This window comes from Haliotis rubra, unplaced genomic scaffold (genome assembly GCF_003918875.1).
Source record: "Haliotis rubra isolate DU_JTF1 unplaced genomic scaffold, ASM391887v1 Scf31, whole genome shotgun sequence".
NCBI classification, from domain to species: domain Eukaryota; kingdom Metazoa; phylum Mollusca; class Gastropoda; order Lepetellida; family Haliotidae; genus Haliotis; species Haliotis rubra.
In genome coordinates, this window is record NW_025766980.1 from 3,232,860 (window position 1) to 3,255,000 (window position 22,141).

The 22,141-nt window shown below is 41.3% G+C and overlaps 1 protein-coding gene across 1 annotated transcript in view; it reads right to left on the bottom strand.

The window, feature by feature from the left end:
- Positions 1-14,413: 14,413 nt before the first annotated feature.
- The window catches only part of LOC124283109 (cell death abnormality protein 1-like), an 8,339-nt gene continuing 611 nt past the window's right edge, over positions 14,414-22,141 (bottom strand). Inside the window, exons 2-5 of the mRNA XM_046719136.1 lie at positions 16,375-16,704; positions 14,983-15,561; positions 14,712-14,799; positions 14,414-14,594 (exon numbers count right to left, since the gene is read on the bottom strand). Of these exons, the coding sequence (XP_046575092.1) occupies positions 14,477-14,594; positions 14,712-14,799; positions 14,983-15,561; positions 16,375-16,704 (1,115 nt within the window). The 3' untranslated portion in view covers positions 14,414-14,476. The remainder of the gene's footprint in view (positions 14,595-14,711; positions 14,800-14,982; positions 15,562-16,374; positions 16,705-22,141) is intronic.

The following is a 22,141-nucleotide window of genomic DNA, read 5'->3' on the forward strand; positions in this document are numbered from 1 at the left end:
CGTGTAAGTCGCTTTATCCATGGAAAGTGGAGGACAATACACATGCATTGATGCTTTTTCACTGTCGTTCACTGTTCAGGTATCTGTTTGAAATTGCAGCTTAAAATGAGACGTTTTCTTACACTTGCTGAAAGGGGTCAGGCTATAGATCTTTTGAAATCTGGTCAAACTCAGCGGCAGGTTGCTGTCCGCTTTAATGTGCGTCAGAGTGCTACTGGTAGACTGTGACAAAGATTTCAAGCCAATGGGTCCGTGGAATATGCACATCGACCAGGTCGCCCCAGAGTCACAACAGTCCGAGATGATAGGCCCATGATTAACACTGCGTTAGGTAACAGAGTCTTGAACGAAGCAGATCGCCAGACAGAACACTTCAATGTTAACAATGTAAGGATATCCAGGAGCACCGTTCGTGAACGTTTAAGGGCAGCCGGACTCCGCTGTAGGCGACCTGCAGTTCGTCCACCACTAACACCACGTCACAGGCAGGCGCGTTTGAGATGGAGTAGACATAATGGCCGCTGGAATCAACGTCAATGGTCTCGTGTGCTCTTCACAGATGAAAACAGATGCAATTTTTGTCCTTCCATGATGGTAGGCAGAGGATTTGTCGTCGCAATGGAGAGCGAATCACAGATGCAACTGTGACCACGCACAACCGACTTGGCGGGAAGTCAGTCATGGTTTGGGCAGGGATAGCTCCGACTGGACGTACTCCACTGAACCTGGTCGACGGTAATCTTACCGGAGAGCGTTATCGGGACGAGATTCTGGCTCCAATAGCAGTACCATCCCTGCAAGATATGCATGGCTTTTATGGCCGACCCTCTATACTGCAAGACGACAACGTTAGGCATCATAGGGCCAGGATTGTCATGGAATTCCTTAGACAGTAGGGTTTAGAGCGGATGGAGTGGCCGGCATGTTCGCCAGACCAGAGCATGCCTGGGATGAACTCGGTCGACGTGTGTACACATGTCACCCAGCACCAGTGGATCTCCCAGGACTCCGCAGAGCTCTAGTAGAGGAATGGAATGTGATTCAGTAAGCTTTTTTTATGAACTTGAGCATGAGAACAAGGTGCACCTGTGTCTTGGACGCGTGAGGAGGGTACACAAGATTTTGAATGAACGAGTGCTTCATGTTTGTCATTTTCATTTTCGGGGGTTGGTCTATACAACTGATGTTTGCTGGTGCTGTTTGAACTTTTTGTCTGTTCGTCAACACATTAACATTATGATGACACTCTTACTGCTCTATTATTTGGGAGCAACTTTTCTATATATGTTCTATGTATCATTAGACCCTTTATTAATGACGCCTAGTATACATCGTCTCTATGTCCCTCCGTCTCTCTCTCTCTGTCCCTCCGTTTGTCTTTCTGTCAGGCCATCTTTCTTGGTAATGTTCAGAGGTATGGTAATGGTAGTTCAAAACTTCCAGGTACTCGATGAAGCAAACTGAGAACAAAACAACAATATCTGAACAACAATGCCCTCGATAATTAGCAAGCAACCAGAATGTGCTTGCAGCTATACAGCGCTTCACAATACCATGAATGCATTCTTTCCTTTCCAGCACGAAAACGCTATCGATTAAAGGAAGGAAGCTTTGAATTTTGCTGTCATTAGCTCGCACCAAAGGCACAGTGATCAAAACAACGATTAAATACTGCTCGTCAACCTGTGTGATGGAACAATAGGCATTAAGAACTTAATGTCACCTCAAGCACAGTATAATCATTCCTAATGGGAAAGTAGAAACGCACGTCAATGTATAGGATTTAACAAACCTCTGTGCGTCATTTTGTTTGAATAGAAGATGCTAGTTTTTGTAGATTCAATGTCATACTGAACTCTTCGATCCTTGAACAACTGAATTTTTTTCCCCAAAGCGTAACAGATTGATGCCAACTTTTTACAGTGCGACTGTATAAGTGCTGAGTGTTGTATATAGCCCAAACCCATATTGGTTTTCGATCACAACAATCAGTATTTCTCTCTCTCTCTCTCTCTCTCTCTCTCTCTCTCTCTCTCTCTCTCTCTCTCTCTCTCTCTCTCTCTCTCTCTCTCTCTCTCTCTCTCTCTCTCTCTCTTGGTACAAACAAATGAGTTACTGACTGATGTATGGCTCTCACAAACAACGGAAGTGGATCTAAACGTGCCAGAATCGATTAGCACAGACGGTGCAATAACGTACAGTAGGGACATATAAACAAAGTCATTGATAGTAATCACACCATTCGGATCCATAGTTTCGGCAGTGGGAGCTGTGCCAATTAACACGTTTCGTTATGGTACCCAAAATATGTGATCTCGATAACAAACATTTTGTGGAAGCCGCGGTGGCTGACTTCGTGTGCTGTGGATTAGGTGGCTGACTCTGGGAGTGTGGGTTCGAATCCCTGATGAGACTCAACTGAGAAAAGTACTAGAACCTTTACTTTACTGAGAAAGTGTTATTCCAAATATAACATAAGCTGTGTGCTACTTTTGGATAGTTATGTCCATTACTGACTGTGGATGAAAATTATCAGATTAATCGGCACCGCGATACCATTAGGTACCACACATCAACACTGACTCGACGCTGACTCGCAATCGGGGAAGTGGATACAGTAACGGTCAGGGTTGGTGTTTTAACTGAAAAGTTAAAGCGATGACCTGGGTTCGACTCCAGCATGGAGCCCCTCGCCGTAATACTGCTGGATATTACGACCTCAAACCCCAAACATTCCCTCGTTTATTAATAAGATATAGAGTGCAGCCTTAAGGTTCAAATTACACAAGCCATTGTCATTTTCGTGCCAATAGAGTACGCACCTGTGGTTTTCACTCGCTGTACACAAAATGTACGCACATTGAAAGTTGTCGTCAGGGATAAGAGAATCGATAGATCAGGCATTGTTGCTGTTCCTTAATTAACATTATCAACTTAGTGTACACACGCACAATATATTTCTAAATCTGCTGGGATGTGGTATTCAGACATAAAACACCTGTATTATTAAACTGATTCTTCATTCTACACACGTGGCATATCGTCCCCGAGGGGCAGCCTTTATGTTGCAATCCTTTTTGAATGGGGGAGTCGATGCTCCTAGACTGATAATCTATTCACGATGAACACTTTACATTTCATGAAACACAGGAGATGAATAGACACAATGTGCATACTTTACTGTAACTGTAATTTGTCAAATCCAAAAGGGTCCATACAGGTAGCCAAAGTACTGTAAGTCCCCACGGTACCTAGTATGGTGATCAGCCTTCAGTTGCTGGTGATCTATAGCCCGTTTTTATATTGTACTGTTGTATATAGTCACATTTGTATGATAGCACACTAGTTTTAAATTAAGAGCTGTGATAATCTAGTATGTTTACTGTCTTTCGATGACTGATTTTTACGTTCTACGTTTATTGATTTGAATATTGATACAAACTTTTCTCGTCACGATATGGCTGCAATATTGCCGTGTTTCGCAATTGTCGTTGATCAATTGCAAAAGCTCGCCAATCAATATAATATATGAACAGATGATCACCATCTTCAGTGTCACCACAACCTTGGAACAAGGCAACAGTTGTTAGAACTGAAAAAATTGGCATTCTGCATTCAGGCACAAATCAGTTGGATACTACTATTTTCAGGGAACCATATATGAACACTATCAACGTTTTGAAACAGACATATCCATGCTCAGTTTAGACCGAGTTTTCATACACAACAAATAGAAACTAACATGTTCAATGTACAATCTAGCAATTAGCAATCTAGTAGTATATGTAACTTGCCATGAATAGTAGATGAGTTACTGTATAATTTCTTACTTATTTGTAACAATTTGTAGAATTTCGGTTGAAGGTCCATGCTCGGGTGTTTGTGCTCATCCCACTGACATAAGTACGCCATATCACACCAAAGACCTTTGTAAAGTCAATGAAATATAGAAGGTTTAAATAAAAAGAAGCTGCCACTAAAAATCGGCGATGACTCCAGGGGTTTACAAAAGGCTATGTACGTCCTGCCCTACCGGTCGTAGCACCACCATTCACAAAGTCAGTAGTGCTGTTTTTAATCAAGAATCGTCAGACGCTATTGGACGTCTTTGTGGAAAGAGCATGATCTGCAGCTGCAGGAAATTTACTCGACATAAAGGTAAAGTTGACAGGTGCTTGCCCCAATTGCCAGCTTCCCTCTGATTTGGTTGAAGTGTAGCAATAAAAGGAGCTTCAAAGGGTCATCCCAAAATTAATTCCAAATATCTACACCTTTATTAACGAGAAGGATCTTGTTCAGTTATGCTGGTACAACAATGAAACATTCGTGATACGTTCATTTATGATCGAATTTCATTAAAAAAATGGTTTACACAGATTTCAGTAATGTAATCAATATGATGCCCGTGTTGTTTTCATTCCCGTCTAATTATCTTGTCATTGATTTTGATAGGGCTATGTTTACAGGAGGAATTAAGCATCAGTTGTTTCCAGGGTTGTGATTGACTCTGCAGTATGTGTACATATAAATACAAATATCACGGGTCGAATCTCATTGATTAAACACAGCAAAGCCATTAACTCAGTCAAAAAAATTACACTTCAAAGTTTATGTTGTGAATGTTTATTGTATTTACATACGAATTTGTGAAAAATACCTTTTGTATCATTTATGAGAACGGTGGGTATTTCCGCGTTAAGGATGTTCAGTCACAGATAGGTGGTGATCAAGTTCCGCTTGATGGGCTAACAGATAAGCAATAGGAAAACTACTCCCATATATACTGAACCAAACTGTAAGCTTGACACTTGACACTCTTGCATGACAACGGTATAAGAATCTATACCGAAACGACGTTGTATGTGGAAGTTGAGTGTGCATTATTATGAACTATATTTGCATTATACAGGTAACAGACGATGAAAACTGGACTGCTGCATCAATCTTTTCGATTAATGCATCACGTTCCATTACCTCCTCATACCCATCTTCCCCATCGTAATACTTCACATATATAAAACCATTGGAACAGGATAAATCAACATTTCGTGGGACGCCATAGGGCGGTCGTGACAGCAACACAACGTATCCTTGTGAGCAGGGGAAACTGTCGCTGCCCAAGTTCTTGGAAGGTCTGGGATCGATTCATCTGCAGCCGCACTCGTCTTGTTTCTTGTTTAATGCCACACTCGGCAATATCCCAACTATATGGCGCCGATCAGTAAATAATCTGTCCCAGACAATCCAGCGTGACACATCATGACCAACCAAGTGAGCGAACCTGACCACCCGATCCCGTAAGTCATGGTTTGCTGAACACCAGTTCTAACTCGGAGCTTCACGCGTAGTCTTACAAGCTCATCCCAAATATGTTTGATCGGGTTCAAGTCTGGAAGGCCAAGTCCATGACAGCAACACTGACATTACATAAGTTGCACGTCAGAGCTGCAGCATGGGGCTTAGGGTTGTCGTATTGGAATATACCAGGATCTGCATGTGGCTGCATGAATGAAGGACTGGGGTCCAAGTTTGTACCCAGTACTTTAATATGATTCCCCTGGAAGACAATCAGTTGAGATAGACCGTTAGCACAAAATGCTCTCCCAACCATTACGCTGCACAGCCGTGTGCGTGACGTTCCGAGCGACACCAGTGCCTTGCAATCGTCAAAGTGCATTGTGAAGCGTGACTTGTCACTGAAGATAATCCTGTTCTACTGCCTCTGGCTGAATTTGGAATCTCTGTGGACCTTTTGCGATCTGCAACCGTGCCCGTCTGTTGCGCACGTGTCAACAAATTGGGTATTGAAACGGATTGTCCAGCATCAAGCCTGCTCATGACACGCTCAGGCTGCTGATCTCTGAGTCGCGCCAGACTCACGCTTTGAGTAAATTGCGTTTTCCTGTTTAACAATGTACGTTTGCTTGCATGCCAATACGCGTGCGGTCTCTAATGTTATCACGTGTCTCACTGCGCGTGATTGTTGTGTTTCAAGTTTGATTAAGATCTATCTATTACGACTTTTGTTGCAGAACTGCCAACCAAATGTGCCCAACGATATGCACGTCGTTCTGTGTTTCAGGATGACAACTCAAGAGCACAAAGGGCTCATATTGTTACTTTGTACCTTCAACATGAAAGCATTACCGCCTGTAACATTACCACCGACTCGTGAATATCTGGGCTAGAAATGATCTTCAGTAACCCATGCTTTTCGTAAGAGGCGACTAACGGGATCGGGTGGTCAGGCTCGCTGACCTGGTTGACACATGTCATGGTTTCCCATGGCCAATTGCGTAGATCGACGTTCATGCTGTTGATCACTGGATTGTCTGGTCAAGACTCGATTATTTACAGACCGCCACCATATAACTGTAATATTGCTGAGTGCGGTGTAAAACTAAACTCAATCAATCATACTGTCTGGATATCCCCTACTTAGCTAATAGTGTATCTTGGAATTGGTTTCGTAATGATATTGGTCACTGCATATTCCACGGAAGGGTCACTGGACGGAACTATGGACACAACATATTGGTCGGAACGGTTTGTGCTGGTATTGCATCAGAAACTACAATATGTCAAACTTATGTAGCCGCCATATAGCTGGAATATTGCGCGGCGTAAAACTAAACTCACTCACTCACTCAAACTTATGTAAGATGAGAAGTCCCTCCCCCCCAACACACACACACTTAAACTTAATGAACAGACACTGCATAACGCACCCCTGCTGGTGGTATTCCGTTAAAGTATTGTCTGAACGCAATCCGATACTGGACGCTGGTGACCTAGTCTTTGACATGCCAGACACCAATGGTCATGGGTTCAATATCTAGGTTAGTCCTGATTGTGCCTTTTGTTCTGTCTGCATCCTCTTCGTGCTGAGCAGTTTCAGATAGTGTTTGATTTATGAATAATGACTTCAGGTCGTTTTCTACGGAAGTCCGCACGCGCTTCTTAAATAAGACGTGGTCAGCAGGGGTCAACACTTCCGGTGACTGCTAGGCCATGCGTGGTCGACCTGCTGCTGTTGTTTCTCCTGATAGTCGCCACTGAAGCCTCGACCAGGAAACTTGGATGCAGATTGTGTAAGACAGTTTCTGTGTTCTGTACTGCTGGTGGTATTGATCATGGATGGTTAGGGTACATTGCTTTATAGCAGTTTGACTTCAATTTCAGATTATATATATCTATAGATTACCTTGATCAGGCAAAATGCCAAAATTAGTGGGCTAATTTAGTCGTGCTTTCGTTTATTTACCGAGAGGGAATTTCTGGCCAAGTGTCTGTGTGTCGGTACAGTAGGCTATCATTTACTCAACTCAACGAATGCTATTCAATGTCCCTTAATTCTGTGAACAGTTGTTGCATTACTAAGTGTATTTGTACTTACCGAAGTGATGACACTTTACAAGGCTTTATAACATCCCGAGAGTGGTTTGCATTTTGGCCCTATTTACTCTGTCAATTAATTGTCACTGGCTTCATTATTGCTTATCTGTGTATTTCTGTAGAATAAGCGGTTTGGCTGTATCGTGTTATTTGGTGGATGTTGTTCTGCTGGAGTGTGTAGAGTAATTACCCCAGTTGGTTCATTAAACAGATGTGTGGAGGTATCATTGTGGGCACTCATGTTTCGCTGATTGATTTTCTAATGTGTTGTTTTAATGAATTGAGTGTACCACCCCCTTTGACTTTGATCCAATTATTTTCCACAAGGTTCCTGTTAAAGTCAGTTGTCACCGTGACACAATTCATGTAACTAAAAGCTACAGACAACATGACTAAGCAAAATAGTCAGACAACATGACTTTAACAGCGCCTTTTTAAAGTTTTCCAAACATACAGATCGATACTCTAGCCCTTAATCCAATTCAAGTATTGATATATTGACATTATTGCCGTTTTGAATAATTGCAATTGCACTGCATCTACAGCGCGATGAGCCGTAAAATATTCTTCTGTTTACGGGAATGTTCACACGCTGTCAACCATGCCGCCGCGCCTGAATGCCAGACCCATTATGGCGTCTCCTTCGATCACTAAAGATTGCGGGTGCCAATTCATCTCCGCTGGTCTGTGAATATGTAAAACAACACGATCACATCACGTCCTTCTCATATTACAAAAAATACTTGTCTCAGGATTAACAGCAGCCGACGCATCTGAAAGAGATTCCCTTTTGTTGTGTCATAATTATTGATCTTTAATGGCTTGATTTATGACGGCTCGATATAAGAAAATTGCAAAATAATAATTAATAAATGCCACGAAATGGTGGTAAGACATAGTGTTGTAGAGACAAAGATTACAGGCACATGGATCGATTATGTGTATTTGTATAAACTTGTCATGTTGCTCATGAACTTACAGATCGATCATTACTGATGTCTGTAAACAGTGTTCGACAAGAGTGGGCTTAACGCCGCTTTGACCAGTATTTATTTTATATCAAGGTGTGCCAGGAGTGTGGGTGAGTGAGTGAGTTGGGTTTTACTCCGCTTTTAGCAATATTCCATCACTATCATAGTTGGGGACACCAGAAATGGGTTTCACACATTGTACCCATGTGAGGAATCGAACCCGGGCCTTCGGCGTGACGAGCTGACGCTTTTAACCACTAGGCTACCCACCGCCCCCAGTGATACGGAGTGATACAGAGGATGTTTACTTCGTTAGTTATATCTACTCGATGGAGAAACCAGAAACCCTAATCAGGACGAAGCGGGGATTTGACCCGCTGTTGTCGAGGTCTTCACAGCGGATTAAACCATCCGTGCCGCTTGTGTGGTTAGTGAATGAGTGAGTGAGTTTAGTTTTACGCCGCACTCAGCAATATTGCAGCTATATGGCGGCGGTCTGGAAATAATCGAGTCTGGACCAGACAATCCAGGGATCAACAGCATGAACATCGATCTGCGCAATTGGGAACCGATGACATGTGTCAACCAAGTAAGCGAGCCTGATCATCCGATCCCGTTAGTCGCCTCTTACGACAAGCATGGGTAATTGAAGATCAATATTCTTACCCGGACCTTCACGGGTATTGTGTGGTTAGTGGGATAACACTTACTCAACAACCCTGACGAATAGACGACCCTGGCAGATAGTAACTTCACCAGAACCTTTAAAAGATAAATGTGAAAGGACTGTATTCACGAATTATAAATGGAAGGTGTTCTGCACTGACACAGTTGATCACATTACATGTCATATAGTCATGTGCACATAATTGCGGTGAGTTCAATGGATTTTCAGACAGTGCCTGAGTATGGTTTTACGCCGCTTTTATCAATATTCTAGCAATATCACGGCGGGGGACACCGCAAATTGGCGTCACATATTGTACCCAATGGGGTAACTGTTAGCTATGATAGGTGGTTTAATTAACCGTTACAACTGCATTCAATGTATTTTTTTAACCTGAGAGCCGGTTGGAGATTTAAATAATTGGATAATTAAATAATAATTTAAGTCGCGATTTTCCTCGTACACACGATATAACTTCACTTGTGCAAACATCTCGTCGCAAATGTAATCGAAACATACATGAATATCAGTGTCAGCTTCTATATCTTGTATGTCCATCCCTTGCATCAAGCCCATTGTTCAACCATGCTTTGCCGCATCAGCCGTCTTTGTGAAACCGTCCCTTCACAGCGAGGTCTCCAAGTACACACACTGGTGACACGAGATGAGTCGTCCTATTCCTAAAAACAACAACAATCGAGTTAAGTGTTTGACAGACGGTCATGCATATGAAGTGTTGAGGAAACATTTAGATGTTTCTCTTTCACCTTTTTTTTACATATTGAACAGGGAAGTGAGACACATAATGTTGTTGCTTGTGTTGTGACGTGTTTTATATTATTAAAAACTAAAAGTAGATCCGATTTTAACTCATACAATAAAATGATGATATCGACATATTTTGCCCTTGGAATGACAATGTCTTTTCAAGTGATATTTTATTTACGCTGTTTGTCATGCTCATGCAAACCACGGAAGAAAAACACAAACAAAGGCTTCAAACAAGTACCATATTAAAAGAAAACGGATTCCAATTATCTTACAGATAAAGAAAATGGTTCACTAAGCATGTATGCTAGATTGGATTCTACAGTCGGTTAGGTGCAAGTGATCACTACGATGGGATACGCTTTCAAACATACATAGAGGAACCAGTTCCAGAACAAGTTAATCTATATAAATGAAATTCTCTTTCTCCTGCTTTCCTCCAACATCAAGCATATCACTCTGAACAAACATTTTGAAGAAATCAAGTCAGCGAGCCTGACCACCCGATCCCGTAAGTCGCCTCTTACGACAAGGATGGGTTACTGAAGATCAATATTCTAACCCGGATCTTCACGGGTCGCGGAAATGGGAACCATGGCGACATCACCTGGTACGTCTTCATGTACAACCAGGAAACTACTACAGCAATACCCGCCCTGTATAATGAAAGGCGAAACCAGTGTTATTACCCATACGGGTTAGGAGATCCCGTGTAATATCTTTTCGATATTTGCACAGTGTGCAATTGAGTGATTCTCGACGTTGATTGGTTGATCGTATATTTGTACATTTTCATTGGACGCCGGAACTACTTTCACAATCTACGCTCATTCATAAAATTTCATCGATTCATAAAAACAGAACAAAAACAACAAACAGGATTTCGATTTCGATGCTAATTTAATGTTTTATTTCAAACTTCATTCACAATATAGCATAGTCTACTAAACATGTTTTGTAATAAAACAAAATGTCTAAAGCTGATAACATCGTCTTATGTAAACAAACATGGCTACCCAGTTAACGCCAATCAAAGTCAATGACCTGGTCAAGGTGGACGGAGACATTACTGGTCGTGTAACAAGAATAACACAATCCTTAAATTCCTCTCACGTGTATATGATAAACACGGAATATGGAGAAATTCTCACCAAAGTCCCCCACCTGCCTCAGAGTGTCATAAATGACTTGCTACAAGATGATTTTTTTGACCCCCCAATAGAAAACCAAACTTTTGACAGGTTTGTTCCTGGGTTTTGACCATGACATTGATAACTTCTTGGCTGCGAACGAAAACGAAAACACAATGAAAAATACAAAATTGGACATGAATCTTGTTTATAGATTTCTCCACGAGAGTCTTAATGATCCAAGACAGCTTGAAGACATTGCCCCCCTTGAACTGAACACAATCCTATGTAAATTTTTCATATCGGCAAGAAAATCTGATGGTTCGGAGTATGAACCGTCTTCCCTCGGGGGAATAAAGGGTAGCGTTGAACGCTATTTGAGCGTAAAGGGTACTCACATGTGTTAGCCGAGTCAATGCATTTCATGTTCAAAACTGAGGGAGATATTGAAATCAAAACTCAAGTCATTAAAAAACAAGGTAAAGGAAACCTACCATTCCGTGCTGATCCTGTATCCGACACTGAATTACAGAAACTCCGTGAATGTGGCCAACTTGGCACTAGCACGCCAGATTCCATTTTAAACACATTGTGGTGGAACAACACGGTTTATTTTGGCTTGAGATCGGCGACCCCGCTTAGGCGTATGCAATGGGGTAATTTATCACTAAAAGTTGATTCAGAGAACCGAGAATATATCCAGAATATTGAACGGCAGTCAAAAACCCGCCAGGGTGACCAGTCTCGCGATCTTGCTCCTAAAGCATGGGCACAACCTGGGGATCCGCGTTGTCCAGTCGCTGTTTACAAGTCGTACTGTGACTTGAGACAACTAAACTTCTCGAACGATGATCATCCATTCCATTTGGCAACAAATACCCAGTTTGGGGTACGAACCGGGAATACTTGGTTTAAACGTCAACCAGTTGGTAGAAATAAACTGGGATCACTGATGAAAACAATGGCAACTAAAGCAGGGCTTTCTAATGACAAACGGTTGACAAACCATAGCGCCAGGAAACGCATGATTCAAACTTTGTCTGACATAGGTGTTCCAGCTCACCAGATCATGCAAGTGTCGGGGCTCAAAAACGTTCAATCCATCAACAGTTATTCCACAATGAATGAAAAACAACACCAAAACATCAACAGACTTCTGTCTTCCAACTGTGATTCAACACCACGTGACACAGGCCTGTCTCTCCCTTGCCTACAAAATGCACCGAAGCCTCAGTCGAATCAGTCCCAATCAGTCATGTCCCAGATGAATTTAGTTTCCCATGATATCCATGCTGTTCATACTCTTTTTTTTCTAGTCCAATTTACGACGGAGTATTCAACTTCACTATTTCAAATGATTCTTCTTTCAACCAACCACCTGCACCGAAAAGGCGTATTTTGCGTGTTGTCGACTCGGACTCGGACTAAAGTTAGAGTTATCGTTCCTGACAAGGACACTGACGCGAGCCAAAACTAGGTCACAGTCAAAATGTTGACAAACGTTAATAATTGTGAACCGTCTTCTTAGAAAAAAGTTCACCATTCCTGCGTTTTATTGTTCTCTTGCAGATTTTCAATGTTGTACCAGTTAACGTTAATTAAAAAAATTTGACAGGTTTTTGCTGTTTTGTATCCATCCACAGTCACCCACTTTCTGACACGAATAGATCTAGGTTACACATTTGCGATCTACGACTAAATAATAAATATGCGATTGTACTCGTTAAAAATAAACTTAATCTTTACAAGGGGGTTTAGGTAATAAAATCGTCATGAAACAAATTTGTAAACTGATGAATTGTGTTGTTTTTCATACCGTTTTCTACAGTACTATATTGGGGTTCGTATGCAATTCCATTAGGCGTGAGCCGTTTGGTTTCCTCTGCGCATTAAGACGGATCAGCTGATTACGTTGTAAAAACATAAGAAGGTGCGGCTTTGAGTTCATAAGTACTGGTTTCTCGGTTTAATTACAGAATGGGTAATAAAAAGAATAACCCACGAGGTACGAGTGATTACGGGATATATGTCCATCGTAAAATTAATGTTCACTGTCTCGAGCTTTAGCGAGGGACTTTAACATTAATTTTAATTACTGGTAATTAAATGGAATGATGTCCTTTACAAAGGTACAGAAGAATAAACAATTCACACTGCTGTTTTTAATATACCAGTATTTCTACCGTATTCGTTTGCTACCAAAGCCGTTACGTGTTAAACATTTTTTTCAAATCTGTAGGCACTAATATCCTTGAAGGAGCATCATACCTTCTAATATTCTTGCTGGGATAATTACAGGACATTCATACTGATTTATTCAAAATACATCTCAAACAGGTTTCCGTGATTAAATGCGTATTGATGAAAGCACATGGTCTTTGCTGCCAGAGGATCGGTGAATTCACTCCGTGGGTAAAGACCGGGCTGGATTTCCATCATGGATATATTCTGTGAAACCGATGTCTGACGAAATGTTAAAAAATGGCGAAACCATTGGTTAAACTCACTCATTCACTGTTTACTGCAGTGAAGCAATACATAGCTGTACAAAATTTAAATCATAATAATAGCCATAAAACAATATAAAGTATGGTTGTCACACAAAATGTTTTGTGTCTCGATTTGAAAATATCAAGTGACGGGGTGATTTTGAGGGCAGTTTTTGAGCAGCAGTTGCTTTCATATTCCGGGGACCAACGGTTACATGTTTCCATGTGGGAATGACAAACTAAAGTTGGTCACTTGACCGCAAGTTCCTAGGTGGATGGACAAACCCATTGGATGCGAGTGAGTGAGGTTTTGGTTTTACGACCCTTTTAGCAATAATCCAGCAATATCACGGTGGCGGACACAAGAAATGGGCTTCACACATGTACTCATGCAGGGAATCGAACCCGTGTTTTTGCCGTGACGAGCGAACGCTTTTACCACAAGGCTACCTCGCCGCCCCATCAACGTCCTTGAGATGAGTGGCGGTGGGGTAGCCTGGTGGTTAAAGCGTCCGCTGGTCAGGTTGAAGACCCGGGTTCGATTCCCCACGTAGACACAATGTGTGAAGCCCATTGCTGGAGTGATATTGCTGGAATGTTGCTAAAAGAGGCGTTAAACATACTCACTCACTCACTCTTTGAGATGATGTGGAGCTGATCCATGTACACATTTGTACGTAAGGCTTAGCAACTTGAGGTCCATTCTGTTTGCACCAGGCATGATGGTAACACTGAGTATTATCACCCATGACTTTATTGCAACCGTTGCTTCGGTGATTATGATCTTCTGAACAATGTAAAAATTATCCATAGATATCCCTGGACTGGAACAAACAGACAATTGCTACGCGGCAATTGTCGTAAGAGGAGACGAACGGGATTGGGTGGTCAGGCTCGCTGACTTGGTTGACACATGTCATCGGTTCCCAATTTCTCAGATCGATGCTCATGCTGTTGACCACTGGATTGTCTAGTCCAGACTCGATTATTTACAGACCGCCGCTATATAGCTGGAATATTGCTGAGTGCGGCGTAAACGTAAACTCACTCACTCACTCACACGCCAATGGCACCTAAAGCAAACGTAAAGTGCGTGTTTTGTTCCAGGTCATCTTCCGCTACCTCCGGGAGTTCTGGCAAGACACTTTCGATGATAGCTACAGTTCTCTTCCGTCTGCAAAAGGACAGAAAACAATCTATCAATCATCTTTTGTGACTTAAAAGAGAGAAAGTTATATGATGGCGATTGTATTTTTGTTTATGTATACATTTGAGAGCAAGACTTCAGTACCTCATGATGCATCTGATAGTCAAGCAGGCCAATACTAAAACAGCAAACAGGTCAAAGCCGCATATCAGCCAAACCGTCCAGGGTCGTCCTGTGAAAAAGAAGTTGTGATTAAACCAACATATTATGACAATCGCAGCATAGAACTTGCATTGAATGGATTACGATTTTCTAAAGAATTATCAAATAAATACTATAAATACACGTATACATGTATACATATAGATGTTGAAATGAGATCTTTGAAATAAAGTCCTTATAATTGAATATTTACCGGCAGGGTCATCATTAAAATCCAGTTCCGCACAAGTGCTAAAGTTCAGAAATGGAGTACACAATTGCTGTACACATTCGAAGCTACAGGAGCTAACATTCGGGGTTTCCTTAATGATTTCAATACAGTCTGAAGTTGTCTCAGGTTTGCGTGCGAAGCATCCTTGATGTTCTCTGCAAACATTCTGTTTGATCACTTTACACTGGATTTCAGTTATGCTGGACTCAGGGCAACAGTTAGGTTTGGTCACCTCTGTACAGTTTTCTCCGTAACCAGATGCACATTGAGTACACGCTGAAGTGAACTGATCACACGTTTTGCATTGTGGTGGACAGAACTCCTGACATGATATCCCCGTTCGTCCATTCTCACACCCGGCTGAGCATTTCAGTTTTCCGTTCTCGTATTCACATCTTCCATGTAGGCAGTTTTCATTGCAAACTGAATCACATCTGTCTACGGAAATGGACTTCCCACACTGTATGGGGCAACTGAAACACTTGTTCACCTTGGGGTTGCAGACCTCTGAACATGGCAGACAGCGCACATTTGTATCACTCACCGAACAAAGGCCTAAACCTTAAATGAGAAAACAATGAGAAGCTTTAACTATTCAAACAAAAATGCACCTGAAGGAGCTTGGTACTTGTTACCACACAGTACGCAACTACCAATGCAAGTATCGCAAAGTGATTTGTGAATATGAAACTACCGTTGCGTGAGGTTTTTCCTATGTCACTCATAAGAAACGTATGTAAACATGCGCTATTTTATAGCAAAATTGACAATATGTTTTGAAAGAATAACTTACGCTCAGTAAAATAATGACATCTGTTTCATGTAACTGATTTCATGTGACAATACACATATTTCACCTTTTGCATGTATCTTTTATTGAGATTAAGGCTTATCATGATGAACATAATATAATAATAATTGGAATGTTTACTTGTATATGTTTACAAATGATAACATTTACAATAATATACAATATGGCTTGTTGGTAAAATATTGTTGGGTGATCCAATTTGACAAGATCATCAGAAACTGTTTAGTGTGTAAGATCAAGAAGACTCGGTCACTTTGTTTCTTTAACTACCAGTGAAGATCCAGGTTAGAATTGATCTTCAATAACCCATGCGTTTCGTAAGAGGCGACTAACGGGATCCCGTGGTCAGGCTCATTGACTTGGATGACACATGTCATCGTATCCCAGTTGCGTAGATCGATGCTCATGATGATGATCACTGGATTGTCTGGTCCAGACTCGATTATTTACCGACCGCCGCCATATAGCTGTGATATTGCTGAGTGCGGCGTAAAACTAAACTCATTCACTCATTCATTTCTTTAATAATCAAATGGTATTAATGAATTCACGGAGATGATTACCTTTACGAGTGCAGGTCTCGTGTCCATCTCTGCAAGAGGTACACACTGACGTGTGTTGGTCACAGGTTGCACAGTCGTGTGGACAAAACTCTTGGCAGTAAGAACCTGTTCGTCCTTCTTGACACCCGTCAGAACATTTCAGATTTGCATTTACGTATTCACACGTGTTGTCAAGACACTGCTCGCTACAGACTGACGTGCATGCGTCCTTATTTACAGTACTGTCACATTGTTTGGGGCACTTGAAGCAGCTGTTGCTTTGCGGGTCACATATGTCTGTACACGGATAGCAGTGGACATTTGTATCACTTACCGAGCAGCGTGGTGTTCCTGTAGTGAAAGAAATAGGATATTACTTACACTTCATACCAACAGGGGGCGGTGGGGTAGTCTAGTGGTTAAAGCGTTGGCTCGTCACGCCGAAGACCCGGGTTCGAATCCCCACATGGGTACAATGAGTGAAGCCCATTTCTGGTGTCCCCCGCCGTGATATTGCTGGAATATTGCTAAAAGCGGCGTAAAACCAAACTCAGTCAGTCAGTCAGTCATACGAACAGACACTCTAATTGGGGTTTTCAACTGGTTCCGTGAATTGCCGCAAAACCATAATTTCTTGATTCTTACATTAAGTTACATGCGTAGCATGCGGATATTGCTGTCGCCTTTCATTGATGTACTCAACGTGACAGGAAGGAGTTGGTCTTATCTGCTGTCAATTCAAACACAATATGTGAAGAAATAGTTGAAAGAACGACATGGCGCATGTTTGATAAATGTTGGCTGATAGAACTCACTGATAAGCCAGTGCATGTTTCATTCTTTATACTAATTTTCTGGTCTGGAGCTGTGTCATTTAATGTATGCAGTTTAATTTCCGCATAGATTCTTTACCAGGTATATCGAGTAAAATAAGTATGGATATGCCTGTGTGAGTCGATGGATTTGATAGAATGTACATGAACAGAACTGTCTCGGACGTGTATCGCTGGGCAAATAGGTTGCCTCTAATACGGCTTCGACCATTCTGATCCGTGAAGGTCCGGGTTAGAATTGATCTTCAGTAACCCATGCTTGTCGTAAGAGGCGAGTAACGAGATCCGTTGGTTGTACAAACTGACCTGGTTGACACATGTTACTGTATCCCAAATGAGTATATCGATGCTTAATATGATGTTGTTCACTGGGTTGTCTGGTCCAGACTCAAATATTTACTTACCGCAGCAATACGGCTGGAATATTGCTGAATGCGGCGTTATACAACAAACAAACAGTTAATCATTCACTCATTTATGCCTCTCCACATAGGCCTTGTGACTGAATGCCTGATCAGTGAACGAAAGGTCGGGGCTCGATCCCAGGCCACACTATATGAACTGTTAATTTGTGTTACTCTGCCTTGCATTCGGCACTGAGGGGTTAAAACAAAGTGAAAGGATGCTGCACAAACAGACAAATTATGGGAAATATGTCCCATATTTCTAAGTAAATGTGCCGAGTGAGGATTTTGAACTCATTCATTTTTTATTTACCTCTTCAAAAGATCCTGCTAAATGACGTGTTACATAGGACTTCATTGCGCACTGTCAACAACAGACCCGTGGAGGTACGGGCTAGAATTGCTCTTCAGTACCCCTTGCTTGTCGTAAGAGGTGACTAACGGTATTGGGTGGTCAGGCTCGCTAACTAGGTTGGCACATGCCATCGGTTCCCAATTGCGCAGATCGACGCTCATGCTGTTGATCCCTGGATTGTCTGGTCCAGACTCGATTATTTACAGACCGCCGCCATATAGCTGGAATATTGCTGAGTGCGGCTTAAAACTAAACTCACTCACTCACTCACTGTCACCAACAACTACATTAACCTTAAACTGTGCTATTTCTTTAGTAAAAATAGTAATTGATTTAGATTTATTCCCATTCGTCTGCTGTTTGGCACTCAGTTATGTATGCTAGCAGTGCGACAGCAGACAGTAACTATGCAATAATCCAGTGATCGATATTGTGAGCTACATTCCAATGCTTCACGGTACATGACCAGACCACCCAAGTGTCACCCTACCACCCACCACCAGATCATAGCGGTCGCCCCTTCCACCCAACAGCAAAGGGTGCTAAAACAAAATTCTAAGCCGGAATACCAACGGGGACTTTCCAGTGGTAGATGGAGCAGCATTTGAAACGAAATGGGAACTTCTGCATATTTCGACCGTTATCTTATCAAGGGAACTAACTCTTCCAGTCTTGTTAGTACCAGCAATGGCCAATGACGAAACATTTAAAATCATAACGTTCACCATGTTTACCTAAACGCTTCCTGTATTTGAACACGTTAGGCAGCTTAAACAAGAATAGACTGGAGCAACCAGGAAGTGATATTGTATCCTACAACCAGGAAGTGATATTGTGGAGAAGTTTACAGTATTTGTTCATGGTACTCAGAACAATAAGTTAAGCGCCACCGGATTAAAAAAGGAAGTTCTTCGATTATATGAAACTCAGATTGATTTCTAGATACCTGAGATGCAAAAAAATGACACATCTTTGACAACGATTTGGTTACTCAACAAAATTGACAACATCAATTGGATGATAGCATTTATATGGACTTTGTAACCACAAATGAAAAAAATGTGTTTTGTATAAATGTTTCAGTGTGAAACACTAGTCCCATCGGTTACATCCAGGTCATTATTTTAAACTTTCCACACTTGAGAAGATTTTTAACCATTCTACAGTCAATAGTGTGTGTAGGATCCGTGAGAATTAATGACTACATTAACCCTTCTCCGGTAGGTAGTCCAGTGGTCTCACAGTACCGTAGCACTTGTAAAAGGGAGTCGTCTAACGAGTCGAAGTAATGCTCTGTCCTCTCGTACAGATGTCGCTCTTGGTCGTCCTGATCTTTAACTTTATTGGGTTGGGCGTGGTTCTGGGCCAAACGGGTGATAACACTGTGAAGATACTGTCTGGCAATAGCTCTGCAAGACATTCCGTCATCTCGCATTCCAATAATCCGCCATCTATCACCAGTAGACAATCTGTGCCTTGTCAGAGCCGAATATCAAGGCAAAATCTAATGGTCTGTTTGAGATATCAGTCGTCAATGAAGTCGTCACAAAAGTTGGTGCCTCAAAATGCACGACCTCACATTTACTTGTCGTTGCATGAGGCATGCAGGAAATTCACGTGCGTGTAGAATCGTTTCAATCAATGTATGGAAACCTGTTTATGCCTTCAAAGCAAGAAAATCTACCAAACTATAGTTAGTGGCGCTTAACTTTTTATTCGAAGTACAATATGTCATTGAAATGGTAGGCCGCATATATTTCGTTTAAAACTGAATATACCATACTGAAAATACTACATTCCCGTCACAATTCATTCCCTGAAGCTTACATGAGGTATTCCATCAAGGGGCTGAAGCCTTTCAAAACCGGAGAACTTATGGCTCACTTAGTATAACTTTACTAGTTCAGCTGCACCAAAACAGGTATTTTGGGCGATCTTCCGGTTTATCACCTTGCATTCATAAACACATTGTTTCATATATTCGTAAACTTTAATTTTCACCACAAGTTTGTCTTTTGCGCCAAGTGGAGTCTCTGTCGTGTTATGATCATGACTAGTTGTTCTCCAAATTTACACACTCCTCTATTAACACGACAATCCATATTTCCCAGATGCCGTATAATAAAACTAAAGGCACTTCATAGTCTCAAGAGGTAACTAGTGAAGACTCTAAGGAAGTTCAGCTTTCTACAACTTTGCCGTCAGTCCCCAAATGTATACTGAATTGTAACAATACAAATGAACACTGCTGAAAGCATTGTGGTAACTGTGGACGTGGGCAAAGATCCGCGCCTTCAGATTCTTTAACATGAGTTTATTATGTATATGTTACTTTAAACGTTATTCTGATAGCATCAAATCTTGATTCAGGAAATTTCGATTTGGTTAATTCTTCCTAACAGTAATCAGATGTACCGCAAACATGTGTAGAACCCATCACCTACAACCTTATACTTACTAGCGGATGCATCCCAGAACAACTCATCTATCCCAACACAAGAGTAAAACAAGAGAGACCCGACTGGTAAAATAGCTCGCTTGTACCATTCATATCTAGTATCAGTCACAGTTATATATATATATATATATACACACACACACACACACACACACACACACACACAAAAACAAAAGAAAGAAATGAACACTGCTGAACACTGCTGAAAGTTCATATATATATATATATATGTATATATATGTATGTGTGTGTATATATATATATATATATATATATACATATAATCAGCATCCCATAAACGGGTTGCTGGAATTAATTTATTCACTTTAACCTATACAATTTAACACATTTAATGTTTTCAAATGTGAAAAATAAATAGGAAACATGCACACCACCATTTAATGTATTTCTCAAGTTGCACATATATGTTCTAAATCAGAATTCAAAATTATCGGGGCTCACACTCTTTGTCAGCAGGTGGATGAATGGTTAAATCATCCGCTCGACACGCCGAAGACCTGGGTTCGATTCCTCACATGGGTACAACGTGTAAAGCCCATTTCTGGTGTCCCCCCGCTGTGAAAATGCTGGAATATTGCTAGAACCGGCGCAAAACCATACTCACTCACTCACTCCTTCATGGACCCTCAATCCGATTTCCATAACTGACAAGAAAAAAAACCATTTTTACCAACTGTCATACACTATCGGTCTTTTCAGTGATTATCTTAAACTGTGCCAGTTTATAGTTTGTTTCCGTGTAAGCAGACACAAATAGAACAATGTCAGCCAAGCCACTTCCATTTATTCTGTGTTTCATTTGTATATACGCAATAACTGCCAGTAATAATTCACAACAGGCACTGTAATGAACGTAGCTAACAGATAATCCCCATTGTATACAAAAAGCATACACTAAATGCCGTCATAACTCACAGACACCGAGACCTTGATCAGCACAAAAACGGTTTTGCTAGTTTATTTTTCGTTTATCTGATTCTTAAATTACCACATTTATCATCTTACGGTTATTATGTTTATTCACAAAGATTTAAATCTGAATAGTTGCATACTATAGCATATGAAATGTGTTGAATCCGTTATCATTGTGTGCGACTACTTCCGACACGTGCGTGACTTGAAAACACGAATATTAACATAAGGAGGAGGAAAGATTAGATTAGGTTTTTTTTCGCGATATGTTTTGGTTATTGTATGGTTGTAGCGAGACATATTCCGGTTTTGCATTCAATTTCCTAATGAACAGATGGTAGCTTATGAAGGCAAACAAAAAGCCCCAGGTGACACTCACACACGCCCGCCCGCCCGCACGCACTCACGCACTCGGAATTATGTCCACACCTTGGGGTCAGCTTCTAACCAGATGTGAAGGAGGGTACTGATTTACATTATTTATCTTCCTAGTTTCCTAAAGTGTTATAATATGTACGTGTACATATCCATATAACATACCCACTCTCACCCGGATCAACATATCCATATAACATACCCACTCTCGCCCGGATCATTCATGCCTAAATTGGCTTGCCTTCATTTCATAAAAAATATACTATTTGAAACACATTGTGTAATTTGAAAGGCATTATGTATGCTGCTGGGACTACCATGAATGATTTACAAAATTATATGAGAACATTTCTCTTGATGTAACGGTATTTTGTCTGTGGAAAACACCCCACCTGAAATCCATGGCATAGACTCTCATCACCAGTCGCAT